This window comes from Quercus lobata, chromosome 3 (assembly GCF_001633185.2).
Source record: "Quercus lobata isolate SW786 chromosome 3, ValleyOak3.0 Primary Assembly, whole genome shotgun sequence".
Lineage (NCBI taxonomy): Eukaryota > Viridiplantae > Streptophyta > Magnoliopsida > Fagales > Fagaceae > Quercus > Quercus lobata.
This window is the reverse complement of record NC_044906.1, coordinates 59,253,825-59,269,340: the sequence shown is the minus strand read 5'-3', so window position 1 is coordinate 59,269,340 and position 15,516 is coordinate 59,253,825. Positions and strand designations below refer to the sequence as shown.

Sequence of the window (15,516 nt, the reverse complement as noted above, 5' to 3'; positions counted from 1 at the left end):
ATTACTAACATCACTTATTTACTTCCCAATAATCATTCTTCACATCAACAGTTTGTAAAAAAATTTGTAAAATAATTTGTGACTTTAGTATTTTCAAGTAAATTAAGATTGCGATATTTGGAGGAAGAAATGGGGAAAATGAAATGTAAAGTACGTATTGAGAAAAAAGAAAAGAAAAATGAAATGTATATAGTCCCATCTGTTTGGTAGTGCTGCTTCAGTGCCTTGTTCTTTTCCGAAAGCTAGATCACGTGGGTTTGGCCAATCAAATATTTGTGGCAATAAATAAAAGATAAGGTATATTCATCTATTCATCAAAAGAAAGTGAAAAGTTTATAAGGAAAGATTTTTTTGCTGAATAGTTTATAAAGAAAGATTGGGTTATTGTTTTCCCACTCTAATAATTTTGTTTATACTTTTGGATAAATATTATATTAGTCCAACATACATACTGTGTGTTTTATTTTTATAAACTGTATCATGACAAGGTCATGATTTAACTTTACAAATACACATGCGTGAATTAAACAGTCATATATATTTATGGTGTGTTTGAATGGCAAAATGTGGATATACAAATTTGAATTTTGGTGATTAAAATTTAAATATTTTATTTGTGTAGTTTACAAAGAGTCAAAAATTTGGATTTGACAAATCTACAAAAAAAAATTTAAATCTTAAAATTCTTGAATTTGAAATAATTTCTGAACTCATAAAATTTTAAAAATTCATATGATATACTTCAATATTTATAAATTTAGAATTAAGGCATTTTAAAGTTATTACTTTAAAATTCAAATACAAATCCAAATATTCAAAGTTCACACCAACCTTATAAGATTGTTATATAAATGACATGTCTTTTTAATGGAAGAGTCATGACAAATAAGGGTGCCTCCATATAAAATGTTGTAAAAAATGTTTTTTTTTTTTGGCATGTATAGCAAGATTTTGTGAACGGTCTGATCAATTTGTGGCTTGGGACCGTTTCTTTGCCCAAAAAAATTCTCCTTTTATTCATCTCCAAGTACTTGGGAGTTGGGATGAATAAATTAACACCACCATCATAGCCTGTTGACAAAAGAAAAGGGAAAGGCAAAGACTGACCCAAATTCTGCATCAAAATTATTATTATTATTTAAAAAAAAAAACATAAAGAAAGAAACAGTGTATTTTGTTTCCATTTGAGTAGGTATTATTATTATTAATTACTACCTGTCCAAAATTCGGTGAACGTGTGACTCTACTGTGTCTGTGTCTCTTTGTGTGTGGGTTTTCTGGTTCCGTATAGGATTTGCATTCTCTCTCCAAATAAAACCAAACCCATGTTGTAAATAAAATCCATTGTGAGAGAGGAAAATCAAAGAAAAAAAAGTGTGTAGTGCGTTATCTTCTCTGTTGAATCTTCTCCAATCCCAGAAAAGTCTGCTACATCAGACAACGAAAGCATTCCTGTCTTTCGTAAAAGGTTGTTGTGTTGTACCAAATCTCTCTTTCTCTCTCTCTCTTTTAATTGCAATAGAAAGAAGCAAAGCATCTTCTTTTTTAACATTTGACACCTCTGTTCTCTCTGCATTTTAGTTTGGCGAAACCGTAAGTGCCACACCTTTCTTTTTCTATAGGAATTTACGTGTTTTTTCTTTCTTATTATTGTTATTATTATTTGATCATGACCTTTTGGGTAAAAACCAATCCAAAGTAAAGAATCTCTGTTTGTGTATGATAATATTAAGGAGAAGAGAACCCGTGTTAGTTCTTAGTTCCTTGTGTTGTTTGTTCCTTACTTGCATAACACTCACAGTGAAAATTCTTAAACTGAATTATGTTGGGATTGAATTTTTGAAGTCTGGCCTTTGTTAGCCATTTGTTTTTCCTGTTGTTTTCTTTTTTCTTTTCTTTTTTAGACACTGGGACTTGTTCTTTTTTATTCATTAGTAAAGTTTACTTATAAAAAAAAAATTGTGATTTGGGTTCCATTTCATTGAGGCATAGTAGTTTGTATTGTAAATTTGTTGGGTTCTTCAAAGTTTTAATCTTTAGAATGTGTTTAGCAATTGAAGTGTTTGTGGAAAATTCAGATGTTTGAGTTTCCACCGTAATCTCATTGAACCCTTAGCATAGCAGGCACATGCTTCTTGTTTTTTTTTTTTTTTTTTTTTTTTTCTTTTGGAATCTTGATTACATTTTTGTTTTTCTTTCATAAAACTTGTTTCCCCATTTTATAGTTTCAAGTCATCAAATTTTAAGAATAACCTTTTTTGGTTTTTAAAATTTTCACCATCATTTATCTGTGCACTTGGTATTGAATTCAATTTTCACCCAACATTTGGCTCTGGGAATTAAACTACAAAATATGATAAAAAGTGAAGCAAGTAGAAGTAATATCTTTAGATTCTTAACAGGATCTTCAACCCATACTTGGGAGCCTGTCATGACTAGTACTGATACAAACACTCCAAGTTATTGGTTGAACTGGAGGTTTTTCCTCTGTGCACTATGGGTCTTAGCCTCGATGGTTTTGGCATCATTTCTAATATGGAAATATGAAGGTTTCAACAAGTCCAGACCAGAGAGGAGAGAAAATCAGCAAGAAAAATCAGGGACTTTGTACGAGGATGAAGCCTGGAAGACATGTCTTAAAGGAATCCATCCTGCCTGGCTGCTTGTTTACAGAATGATAGCATTGATTGTGCTTTTGGCATTGCTCATCGCAGATGTTGCTGACGCTGGAGGTGGCATTTTTTTCTTTTACACTCAGTAAGCCATCCTAGTCCCATCTATTATCTTTCATCTATTTACCTGGAAATATATGTACCTAAGGTACACTTAAAGAAATCTCTTCTAACTTGTATTGTGATTTTAGATGTCACCAATTGATACTTTCCTGCTTTAAGTATCACAATCTGCATTATTCTTCAATTCTTGTGCAACCTGAGTGGGGGGGCCCTAATTTTTCTTTAGCGGGTTATTCGGCATGCTGTAAATAGATAATGGTATACTTTTTCACATTATAGTGGAGCACGGTTTCAATTTATGGATTTTTGAAAACCCCTTTGAGAGAATATATTGTGTACTTTTGTCAATAACAAAGAGCTTACGTCAGATGCTGCAATGGTTCCTTATTATACTTTATATTTTTTTGCTGTGTGAATAATTTCAATACCTCCATGAACAATCTGAAAAGGAAAAAGAGTTTTTTTTTTTGTTGGGTGTTGGGGGTTGGGGTGGGGAAGGGATCTTGAGATTGGTTTTTCAATGAGGCAGTATTTCTTTAACTAGCTTTCAAGTCTCAAGTTTGATCATGAGTAATAAAAAGAAATGATCACTTTGCTGACTATATTTTTTGTGATTTTGTTTTTTTGGGTGTTGCACAGGTGGACATTTACTTTGGTCACGATCTATTTTGCGGTATACTTTTCAACTCTAAAAACACTCTTGTACAGATCCTTGTTTTTAAATTGTAGTAAAGTCTCATAGAGATGAAATTGGAACATAAACCTCTTTTGTTCTTTGGACTAGTTAAATTATTGTTTATTCTTTTTTATTAATCATCTTGTCTAAAGATGTTTGCTGCACTACTTGGCTATTGAGTTCCTCCTTGGGAACACATAACAGCCATCTGTCTTCAATGTCATTAATTGATTTTGGGAGTATGGTAGCTCCTTGTGTTCAATTTTACCTTACATCATCATTCATAAGTTCTTATGGTTTCAACTTCAACTTGTAGCTTGGATCTTTATTCTCCATTTATGGATTGTTCAAGCACAGTAGAGTTGGAGGCGATGAGGTTGATCATGCAAGTTCAGATGCAGAGCAAGGAACATATTTAGCTCCCACAATAGGACAGAGTGCAGATATGGCCAATATGTCCAAGAGTCCAGATACCCATGAAGCACCTCATTCTCGCCAGACTGCAGGTGTATGGGGTTATATCTTTCAAATCATTTTTCAGGTGATTTTTCTTCTAAAATTCAGTTGCTAAATTTTTTTGTATGAATTTAAACTATGTCATTCGAGTTTCTTTCTTGCTTTCAGTGTTTTCTATATTCTCTTCATCTTGTTCCTTTAGTTAGGACTGTAATTTTAACGAGCTGATTCTTTAGGGGAGAAAAAATGTTAAACTTGCTATGGTTTTGTTTTGTACATTCCCTTGATTAGTTAGTACTGAGAATGGAATACCTGGCTTGTGTTTATTTATTTATGTATTTATTTTTTTCCTACCCTTACCAGTTGAACAGAGAAGTTTATGAACTTTCTTTTCTTATTCTTTTTTTCCTGAGGAAATTTAAGAATATATATGGTTCACTAATCTTGAGCACTATGCTGTCATTGATTGCTTATCTGTATGAGTTTAACCACATTTGGCAACTACTGTTCTTTTAACTTGCTTTTAATACTCGAGTAAACATATCTTAAGTGGTTCTATATCTACTACTTCATTTTTTTTCTACCTATAGATGTGTGCAGGTGCTGTGACGCTCACCGACTGCGTATTTTGGCTCATTCTTTATCCTTTTCTTATGTCCAACGAGTATAAACTGGATTTTGTAAGTACAGACCTTATCATCACACGCCTGGTTTGCTTCCTATAATTTAACTGTTTATGTTTCTGTACATGCAAACCATACCTTGTTCAGACCCCTTCGCCCTTTTTGCTGTCTTTAAGGTTGAATTCTAATGCCCTTTTGAAGGAGATGTTTTTACTAGCCAAAAAGGGATATGCTTTAAATATAGAATACTGATAGGACAGATATGGTATCATTTGGAAAGGGTTTAAATCAAGGACTTTGGTTGTTCTTGAAAGAAAAAACTTTTAAGTCAGAATTGGACCCTGACATTTCATTGATCTTGAAGTCTTCTCTACCCCTTCCCAAAACCACCAAACCCTGAAAGCAGAAAAATGAGTTTTGGTTTTGAGAAAGATCTTTGGGGGTATTGGCAGTGACAAGTTTTGTCTTATTTTGTGGGGCTGAAGGCAGTAAACTCAGTTCCTTTCAACTATATTTTCTTGTTTCTGCAATTTAGCAAGTCAGGCCTCAAAACAAGCAGAAAGCAAAGAGTTAGCAGTTTTATGCAAATGTCACATCCATCATGCCTGCTGACACAGGACAAAAACAATTGAAATTCTACAGCAAAATCGAAAGAAGAAAGAAAAACCCTAGAAATCAACACCTAGGATTGCTTGGAGTTAGCACCTACAGTTGGCTAGAGGCAAACACCAGACAATTGAAAAGAAAAAAAAAATCCAAAAGAAATTTTATTCATCGTAAACTTTTCTCCATAGGAGTACAATAACCTGCTTATATAGCCCACTAAAACTAAACCCTTAATCTAACTGATTAGGAAATTCTCAATTATTGAATAACAAAAATACCCTTTAACTCTAGGTAATTGAATAAAATACTAATTACCTAATTACCTAATAAGACATAAAACAAAATCCAATTGACTAATAAAGATACACTTGACTTTTAAAATTAAACAGGACTAAATTAAAATAAAATTTTCTTTGCACTTCCCCCATCATTTGCTCCCTCCCTCTCGCTCTTTTAGGTAATACAAATTGAGTTTCTCTTTGTATCACTAATAATGAATCCCTTTCATTTGAGGAATGTGTTGCTGTTTCAATTGCAGTTGCTTGCTAGTATGCACTCATTCAATGCTGTTTTCCTGCTTGGTGAAACAATGTTAAATTGTGTGGTAAGTTTGGTTCGTCAATGGTTGTATTGTTTTCTACTTATTTTAATCTTCTCAATGATCAGTTGCAAGTTTATAACTATATATCTCTTTGGCCCAGCGATTTCCGAAGTTTCGGATTGCATATTTTGTGTTGTGGACAGCTATATTTGTCATTTTCCAATGGGTCATCCATGCATGTATTTCTATATGGTAAAACATTTTTCCCATTTAGTTGTCTATTATTATACTTTTGATAATGTTGTTTTTGTTGTTGCTATTCTCTCTCCCTCTCCATTTTTATTCTTATGTTCTTAGTTACTTTGTCATTTTAATTATACATTTTCTTTTTTCTGTTTCTTTTTTTTACAGGTGGCCATATCCATTTCTTGATTTGTCATCTCCATATGCTCCCTTATGGTATGGTGTCATTATCTATTTAATTATTACTATTGCTAATACTACTATTATTCTTGAACCTCCTTATTCTGTGAAAAACATGCATTTAACTCTCAACATGAAAAGACAAGTTTGTTTTCCAAAAACATAGACAAAAGAAAAGTTTTGAAGAAATCATATATACTGCCAATTGGCCATCTATGCCACCAAAATGCAAGAAATTTTCCTCAATAATATCATTCTTCCTTTAGATGGCAGCCAAATATCTCATTGAGTGCAGTTCAAATCACTGGAATCATGTTATCAGATAATGATTGTCCAGATGTTATATAACTTGGTCTTTTTAACTTTTAGGTTAAGTACTATATCTGGTAGATTTCTATCATTGCAAGTGCCAAGGGTGGGTCCAAAGGGCCTGCCTTGGTGAGACTCCATGTCATCAGAAAAAAATAATAATAATCTATTGCCAATAATATGCCTCCACATTAAAGAAAAAATATATTATGTTGCTTTGTGAGTGAGAGAGACTATTGAAAGGATGGCAGCACCGGTTGTGCGATTTCCAATGTTCAGTTGGCAACTCTCCACTGTTGTGAAGATGAGACTAATCTCACCAAAATGTATCTACTATTCTATTGCTTCTCATAATCCTACCATTCTGCTGCCATTGTGGATTTTGCAGGTACTTCGCAGTGGGGTTGATGCATCTTCCATGCTATTTCATCTTTGCTTTAATCCTTAGGTTGAAGCGCATATGGTTGTCAAGATCATTTCCAAATTCGTATCAGATTATTAGTTGAGGAAACAGAAGCCTAATGCTGCCCTCGACCATGTTAATTACAAGGGTCTGAGCGTAAAACAAGGGTCCACACCATTTCATATGAAAGACTAGTTCAGTATTCATCTTCTAAGAGAGTTGCTGCTAGTGTCATTATTTTTTACATCGAGCAGCAATGGAAGGATGTAAAAATTGTTGATAAGCTGGTGATCATTATTTTTCCCAGGATACAAATCAGACAAGCATGTTTTTGTGTCCACCAGAGGGGGTATATGTCCTAAATATTTATGTGCTTGGATAAATTGCCAAACATTGTTAATTGTTTCTCAATTCAATTCTACTTCATTTTTGACCTGCCAAGCACTCATGAATTATTTAATGGGGGATTTGTAAATGAGTTCAACTAAGTTATCATCAGCCATATGGTTTGGTTACCTCAGGATTGCTATATTTGTTATATCTATCTCCATTGCCAAATTCGAAGTCCACAGTATTGGTCTTTAGCTTGTAATGATTCTTCCATTTCCCTGCCTTTTTTTTTTTTTTTTTTTTGAAAGAGACTTTTCTGTTTTCTCTATAAAGTTGTTCCCACTCTTTAATACTTTATAACTTTGATAACGCTGATCTTGACTAGTAACGGATTTCGGCAAAGTTTTTCCGTAATAACATTTCTTTTCAGATTCACCCCTTTTCTTTGATTTGAAGTAAAGAAACACTCAGTTTACTATTCTTTCATTAACCACAACGCTACTGTTGCCCTTGACAAATACGTAGTATACACGCTGTGAGTTACAAAATTGTAACTTGGGACTGCCTTTTCTCATGTTATATGTTGGATTTGATAGGCATATAGAAAATGATCCAACGGGGTTTCCCTTGTTGAATATCAACCAAAATGCAACCATTGATGAATTTCGCAATAAATTTGAAGAACATGTCGTACAATCGAGTAGATTTGTACAAGGTCTTATAAGGTTGGAAGAATTTGTTCTTAGAATTCCATAGTAAAATTTGATTAACTGAAGATAAACACACCAATTAGATTGACAATATCCTTAATATACTAAGATGAGAGAAATGGTAAAATCTGTTAAACACGTGTCACGATTTCAATTTATGAAAACACACTGTAATAAACATCTCCCGAGAGAAATACTCCATTCACAAATGTACTTCCTTTCATATAAAGATTCACAAGTGGGATCCACTTTTTAAGTGATGGAAGTTTAAAGCACTATGAATAATTTCAATTTCAACTAAGATAAAACATGTCTCATAATGCTCAAACGAGTAAAATAGTGGATTACTACTGTTTACTATTTCCATTGAATATAATTGAGACAGTCTGTTTCATCAAAAGAACACTGTGATCTGTGATGTAAGGATTCCAGAAATAGGGTTGAATTGGTCGATTACTTAATAATACACACCATTAAACTGGGTTTTGGAAATTGGAACGCAATGTCATGCCAACATTACATTCCAAATTAGGGGATTTGGCCTTTGGTATGGTCTAGTCCTAGATTATTGTGATGGAGCTGTGATATTCCATATTATCAGAAAATTGATGGAGTGGCCCATGATTCATTAAAATAGAATGAACCACAAACAAGGCAAAGATCAACGAAAGACTATGGATAATGCAAATGAAATCAAAAGTCATGCAGTTGGTCAAAAACTAGTTGGTGAGCTTGGAGAGGCAAAGGCATGATTACTCCAACTACAGTCAATACTCCTAGATTTTTAAATTAAATAAAATAACATATTCAATTGTATCTCATTGTCAAATTCACTGACCAGACCACTACCATGCACCCAAATGGATCTCTGCCCACTTTTTTCCCCTCGTTTCTCTCCTTGAAGTTCAATTGGGAGTCTAAAGCTTCCTAGAGCTTTTCCAAACAGCATGAATACTCAAGCAAGCTCTAGAGGCAAAAACATCACAGTTCAAGAAATCTAGAGAACATCTTGCTAGGCCTTTACATGTTCCCTGATAAACTGTTCCACCTGATTTGTCACACCAGTCAAACCAGAAGCTTCTGCAACAGTAACTTTGTTATCACAGTGAGAGAAAGAAAATGCTTCTCCAGGTATCCCAAGTGTGTAGTCATTTGCAATGTCAGCTTCTGAAATTGAACTTCTTGATGCCCTTAATTTGTCACTGTCAAAAGATAGAAAATATGTTAGAAATATGAGTCATAAGCATCACATTGTAATTTCATTCAGCTAAGGAATATAAATCCAAATTCAACAACTAACTCTTGAAGGATTATGAATGAAAATCACAATGATCATACTGTAAGCAGAATTTTCTTGAAAGACAATTGGTGTAATGGCAAAGATCTCTTCCTTCTATAATTTACTTAGAGCGAATCATAATCAAAAGCAACCACTTGCAAAAATGTCCAATAAGATGCAATTGATCAAGGATGAAACATCAAGAGAATAACTTAATGCATACATGTCATAAGTATTTTGCAAATATATAGAGCACCATCCAGTGAGCTGAGAATGAAGGACACACAAAAGATATTGCATCGAACAACCACTTTCGCAGTGACTCAAGGATGACAATCCAAAATACTAATGCAACATTTTCTTACATAATGGAGAGATATCTCTTCTTCATCTATGAATAATGTAGAGCAAATCGTAGCAAATTGTGGCAAAACAAGCAGTTTAATCCCATACACAGCTTGCAAAATGTGCAATAAATGTAATCAACTATGAACAATTCGATATAAAAGAACTTAGAAGCCATACACTTCCTTCTCCATCTGTTTCCTGATAAACTCCTTGGTATGTGCTGTCACTTTGTCTGTTTTGTTGCAGACAATGAGAACTGGAATTTTCTTCTTCACGACACTTGCCTTAGTCAAGATGTCATACAGGTACCTTTTGCAATCAAGTAAGAAATGTTAGTATCCTTGTGTGCAACATATCTCTTTGTCAATTCTAATTTCCATTTGTTCACTAACTGTTTTGTTTTTTCTTTTTCTTTTGGGCTAAGATAATTAAGGAGAGGAGGGGAGGGTGAGGCCCATAAGAGTAGATCCAATGCCCACCCCAAAAGAAGTACACCGATTCCCATGGTAACCATGTGTTGCTCACACATAAGGATGAGCTCGGACTCATTGGGGACCCATGAGGTCCAAGTCATGGTTGCAGGATGTGGAAAATTAGTAAATGATGGGAAAAGAACAGTATTTTTTAACCACATATTGTGGCTTTGGCCAAAAATAAATAACAATCATTTACTCTGAAGCAGCACGGCAGTTTGGTAAGAATTCCAGAGCATCCACCACGAAAACAATTCCTGCTGCTTGAGGCAAGAACTCATCTAGCTTGGGTCGAAGACGAGAATGTCCAGGAACATCAACCAGATGAACAGGCCTTATTTTTCCCTTCTGTCAAATGGAAAGATAGAAAGGTTCAGTTCAATTGACTCTGAGATTCAATAACCAATAAATAAAAAACAATATAATGACAAGGAAAGAAACTACTAGAATTAATCTTATGTTCACATGACAGTTGAAGGAGTTGGCATGCTTTCTCTCATTATACAGAAGAAGTGTGATTTGAGAAAATCAGTATGCACAGAGACATTTGGCTGCACTTGTTTGCTCATGCATTGGTTTTACAAAAAGAAGTTAAAATATGATACCTTTGTTGTTTCAGAATGAAGCACAAACAGGCCCTCATTTGGTTCCATTGATGTAACAGTACCCTGATGGGAAGAGCCATCCCGAAGCTGGACCAAGCATAAAACCATGCATAAAAGGTAAGATTGACATCTGTAAGGCATAAACTATGTCATGTAATAAATTAATTAGTAGCAATATGAGGAGTATATGGGTTCTGCTAAATAAAAGCTTCTTAGGAGAAAAAAGGGAAGCCCCTAGTAAACATGATGCCAATAACGGGAAAGTCAGCCTATAAAATTAAAATTAAAAACAGAGCATAGAAGAATCACTACTGAAAGGACCAAGAGCCCGAGATATTAAAAATAAAATAAAAATTGAAGGAACACCATCTAATGTTGTGGATAAAAGGTTCAATCACCTTGAATGCTCAACCACTGTGCTATTGCAAAGGCACTAAATCAAGCATAACATCACCGCCTTATAAACAACACTACACTTTATTTCCTAAGTTCCTAACTGCCACTCTCCGACACTCCAAAAGCTTCAGAACAAATTGGACAATAATAATAAATAAATAACCAAATAATGCAAAGACCAAGGAATAGAACTTCCAGGTTGCTGAACAGCACAAAATAATGTTTTCTAGTCTTTCATTAAGCATTCAACCATATAATTTAACTAGTCGCTAACATGTGTGATGCATGGGAAAGCTATTGAACATGAGATTTTAAAAAATATTTGAGCAACAGTAAACATCATAGGAACATAACAGTAATGAAATTAAAATTCAAAGCTCACCTAATATTATTTACTACAAAGCCCTCTAACACAAGTGATTATAATATCTGAATCATTTCCATTTTCTTTCTTTTTTTCTAGTGCAGGTTAGGAAAACTATTGCATTCTTTAGAAACAAACTTCTAAAAACTCCATGAACTAAGTAATCTTGTTCTGCTTAGGGGAAAAAAAGACTCTTTTACTGAAGATAAGCGCACTGAAAATACTTCTCTCCAAAGGCCATCCAAGTTATTTTACCTCTAATGCCATGGCATGATGATAAATGAAATGATAAGGGTTTTGACTAACCACAAGCATGGGCTATCTATAGATTAACACTAATATATGAATTGAAGAAAATAAATTGTGCTATAAAGTATGAAGCTTGAACTGTACAAATTACTAAACAACCAATATTCAAAAGACTGCTCATTCAGCTGTCACAAAAATATCCTATTCTTTGCTAATTATTTAGCTAAGAATAACAACAAAACTCGACAAGACTCTCCCCACTAATTCTTCCCCAATATCATTGAATATAAGAAAACCAAAAAATTAAATAAAACTTATTCTTCACCATGACACCAAACTCCCCAGCCCCAACCATAGTATGTAATTCTCGTTGTCCATGACAAAGTGTCTCCAGTACTCATTCACCCAATTTGGTGTGTCCATATTCTCTTTTAAGTAATAACTTACAACTACTCCATGCTGCCTTAACAGGTGAACTTTAAAGTTAAAGAAAGGATAATTTCAACATGTGGCATTTTGCAAGGCCACATATTTATTTAGCTGCTGTTATTAACCAATACAAAGGCAGGGAAGGTACCAATTTTATGGTACAAACAGCTATGCAACAGAACCTGAGTCCTCAAACAAAGCCTGAAGCCTCTTGGCCGTGAATTTCCAACAATATGGCGCCTCAACAGGCATAACAGAAATACGACTCCTACATAACTGAACAACTATTACTCAACTAAGCCATATTTCTACTTGCAGTATGGGTTCATAGATGCAAAGATTACATTTATGAAGTTTTATCAGCCCAACAGGTTGGATATTGTTTGCCTACCAAGTTTAATGTCAAAGGTAACTTTTAAAGGGGATCTCGCTTGGGGAAATCAAAGCAAAATTTAGCTCATTAGATGCCCCAATCAGATTCAGAGCATATAACTAACAGAACAAAGATTCTAAAAATAATAGTTGGGGCACCATGAAATACTTTTCAAGCCAATGACCTGTAGGTCAAACAGCACTTCCTTCTCCCATTACAATGGTATAAAGGGTGAAGTATTAAATTCAAAACCTTTTCGTGTGTATAAAAAAATTAAAATGAAAATGAAAATTTACAGCTTACATCATGACAATTATTTCTTCCATCTCACAATGTATTCCTAATCCATGGGTTTTGAAAAATTATAGATTAAGAACGCTTTCTCTATTCTTTCGGATGAATCACTATCCAAGACACTTAATCTACATTATTTAGCTAGTGGTGTTCACATGAAGTGTCAGATTCTAGATAGTTCCTTGTGCCCATAGGTGAAAATGTAAACCTTCTTCTAACAAAAAATGCAATATAACATAATGAATCACATCAAGACATAATACTACATGATTGGCCAATATAATAGTCTAAATGGCATGCTCGAGATATGTAAGGTTTGTTGCAGAAATGTAAGGAGACATTATTCCAAATTAAAAGCAAAAAATATTTGATAGACGTTATAATGAGTAGAAACTGCAGCTCACTGCATAAGTAACAACCCATTAATGCCCATGAGTTGAGACTGCTTATCTTGGATCAACAGTGGGACATCCAAATTTATAATACAAATAGCTAAATTTCCCGATTCAATCAAATTGAAAAAAAAAAAAAATAAGAATACAATAGTTGAGTAATTGGGTTTACATTAACACTACACTGTATACATACATGTGTTATTTGACAAAACTTTCCTACCCTACTAGTTTGCCCAAATAGATTGGTGCCGTGTACCCCAAAAATTAAGTTATGAGAGCAAAAAAAGACAAGTATGCAGAAAACGTTTGTTGCACTGGACCTAAAAGTCCTTCATGCGAACCCTTTGTTGCCTCAGCCAATTCACTATCAATGTTTATTATGAACGCAATGAATTATCAAATTCTTCACAAAGAAACACATTTCAAGAACACAAATCCAACAATGCTAAGTGCTTACTTGATAGAATAGAACAGTTTTCCCACTCCCACTAAGCCCAGTTAACACAATTGTATCCGATTTCGCACGTTTGAACAACCGAACTGCCACACAAAGCAATTTAAAAAACAGAAGACATTACTAACCTTTCAAGATTCACTGAATATATTGAACATCAAAAAAATGAAAACTTTGGGTTTCAAAGAATGTGAGAGAGAGCAATACTGAATAGGAAGAAGAGGATTGTGAATAACAAAACAGCGAGAGCAGAGTAGAGCTGGGTTGGAGGAATCTGATGACTATATTCAATCCCTTGGTTCAACCATTGCGTCGCTTGATTCTTCCACGGCTCCAATTGATTCTTCCACTGCTCAAATTGATTCTTCCACTGCTCCAATTGATACTTCCACTGCTCTGTTCCTTCCATTTTTTTCCTCAACACTAACACACAAAACTGAACAAGACACAAATTAATGTTAAAAAACACACACAGAGACAGGAACTGGAACTCGATTAAGGTCGAAATTACTAACGTAAATGGAAGTCTCACCAGAAACTATTTGCAGGGAAACAAATTGAAACATAAAAGATTATTCAAAGCCCTAGAATATAACGATCCTTTTCTTTCAGATCTCTCTCACACTCTTGACTACTGTTTTTTTTTTTTTTTTTTTTTTGCTAAAATGCAAAACCCACCTCTAAGTTTCATTATTTTTCATTTCAGTCCTTTTAATTTCAAAATATTTCAATTCAGTCCTCTGTTAAAGTTCCGTCTAGTGCTGCTGTTAATGTTTTTTAAAAAAAAACTAATGCCCAAACGGTGTCGTTCCTTATATGAAGAGCACAAAAACCAAACCTCACTCCCCAAAACTCAAATATTAAAATCAGGCCTAAACGTAATTGAACGGCACTTTGACGGAAGATTGAATCGAGTAGTTTTGAAATTTAGAATATTGAAATGAAAAATGATGGAATTTAGAAGTTTATTTTTCATTTAAGTTTTTTTCTTATCTTAAAATTTCACTTTAAGAAAGGTAACAAATTAAACCATAAACTTAAAAAATATAGTAAACTAATTCCTACGTCAAATTAAACTAACATGGTAACACCCTTGACCATGAAATAAAAATTATAAGGAAAAAATACATAAGAATTATAAAAATTATTATTTTAAAAAATATATATTTTAAAAATAAAAATCTTAATATTTTCCTTCTCCTCACTTTTTTTTTTTTAATCAAAATGCTTTGATTGAATAAAGGTGAAACTTAAAAAACTCAATGTTTCTTTTTATTTTTAAGAAATAAATTTTAGTAAAATTTAGAGTGTGTAATTTACATTTTAGCCAATAATAAACTCAAACAATCTATATATATAATAATAGGTGAAGCAGAGAGAAAATCCAATTAGATTTCAATTGGATTCTCAATTTTGCGCCACTTGTCCTAACCAAAACTCAAAAAAAATTTTAATTAGATTATAAATTTGACTTCAATTTTGTGTCATGTATCTTATCTAAATTTTCTAATTTTTGTGCCCAAATAAATGATACATTAACATTTAACACATAAGCCAATAAAACCACAATAATAATGCTCATTGGCCTCAGCAAAAACATCTTACCTGCACACTTTCATGGAGATTATAAATTGGACTCCAATTTTGTGTCATGTATCTTATCTAAATTTTCTAATTTTTGTACCCAAATAAATGATGCATTAATATTTAACACGGAAGCCAAGAAAACCACAATAATAATACTCATTGGCCAAGCAAGAACATCTCACCTGCACACTTTTATGGGTGATCTCAATAGAGTCTGGAGCTCTTTTAATCCCACAACCAGAACCAAAGAGTCCAACGAGAAAGACTATAAAAGTAAAACATCATCTCCTCCTAATTCCATATCTTCATACCATGTCTCCTCCTCTCTCAACCTCTACCAACTAGATCCACACACTGCCCTCTCCTCCTCCTTACGGATTTTTTAGAGCAAGGTCGGGTTCAAACACAATGTTCAATCCCACTCTTCCTTGCTTCACACTCTCATACATTAGCGCTTC

At 33.7% G+C, this 15,516-nt stretch overlaps 2 protein-coding genes across 5 annotated transcripts; one reads left to right on the top strand and one right to left on the bottom strand.

The window, feature by feature from the left end:
• Positions 1–1,193: 1,193 nt before the first annotated feature.
• LOC115982523 lies at positions 1,194–7,339 on the top strand. 3 transcript variants are annotated; one of them, XM_031105147.1, is made up of 9 exons: positions 1,194–1,593; positions 2,403–2,757; positions 3,375–3,408; positions 3,728–3,952; positions 4,458–4,547; positions 5,635–5,700; positions 5,798–5,889; positions 6,049–6,096; positions 6,758–7,339. In XM_031105147.1, exons 2-9 carry the CDS (start codon positions 2,432–2,434, stop codon positions 6,873–6,875), a joined length of 999 nt encoding a protein of 332 aa, XP_030961007.1. In that variant the 5' UTR covers positions 1,194–1,593; positions 2,403–2,431; the 3' UTR covers positions 6,876–7,339. The 3 variants fall into 3 exon arrangements, with proteins under 3 accessions (XP_030961007.1, XP_030961006.1, XP_030961005.1); XM_031105146.1 differs by having other exon boundaries at positions 1,195–1,468; XM_031105145.1 differs by lacking the exon at positions 1,194–1,593 and having other exon boundaries at positions 1,629–2,757.
• A 1,134-nt stretch (positions 7,340–8,473) lies between these two features.
• On the bottom strand, positions 8,474–14,094 carry LOC115982522 (signal recognition particle receptor subunit beta-like). Of its 2 annotated transcripts, none has more exons than XM_031105143.1 (7): positions 14,004–14,094; positions 13,679–13,907; positions 13,475–13,557; positions 10,518–10,604; positions 10,112–10,260; positions 9,617–9,748; positions 8,474–9,014 (listed from the first exon to the last, which is right to left on the bottom strand). In XM_031105143.1, the coding sequence occupies exons 2-7, from the start codon at positions 13,878–13,880 to the stop codon at positions 8,825–8,827; spliced, it is 843 nt and encodes a 280-aa protein (XP_030961003.1). In that variant the 5' UTR covers positions 13,881–13,907; positions 14,004–14,094; the 3' UTR covers positions 8,474–8,824. The 2 variants fall into 2 exon arrangements, with proteins under 2 accessions (XP_030961003.1, XP_030961002.1); XM_031105142.1 differs by having other exon boundaries at positions 13,987–14,087.
• Positions 14,095–15,516: the final 1,422 nt, after the last annotated feature.

Bases quoted from the DNA above. Each gene is read 5' to 3' on its own strand.
- LOC115982522 (XM_031105142.1), bottom strand. From the start codon at position 14,037: ATGTTTCAATTTGTTTCCCTGCAAATAGTTTCTGGTGAGACTTCCATT. The intron at 10,261-10,517 runs GTATCATATTTT...TCCATTTGACAG, and splicing joins TTCATTCTGAAACAACAAAG to AAGGGAAAAATAAGGCCTGT. The intron at 9,749-10,111 runs GTAAATGATTGT...TGATTGCAAAAG, and splicing joins AACTGCCGTGCTGCTTCAGA to GTACCTGTATGACATCTTGA.
- LOC115982523 (XM_031105145.1), top strand. From the start codon at position 2,354: ATGATAAAAAGTGAAGCAAGTAGAAGTAATATCTTTAGATTCTTAACA. The intron at 2,758-3,374 runs GTAAGCCATCCT...GGTGTTGCACAG, and splicing joins ATTTTTTTCTTTTACACTCA to GTGGACATTTACTTTGGTCA. The intron at 3,409-3,727 runs GTATACTTTTCA...TTCAACTTGTAG, and splicing joins TGGTCACGATCTATTTTGCG to CTTGGATCTTTATTCTCCAT.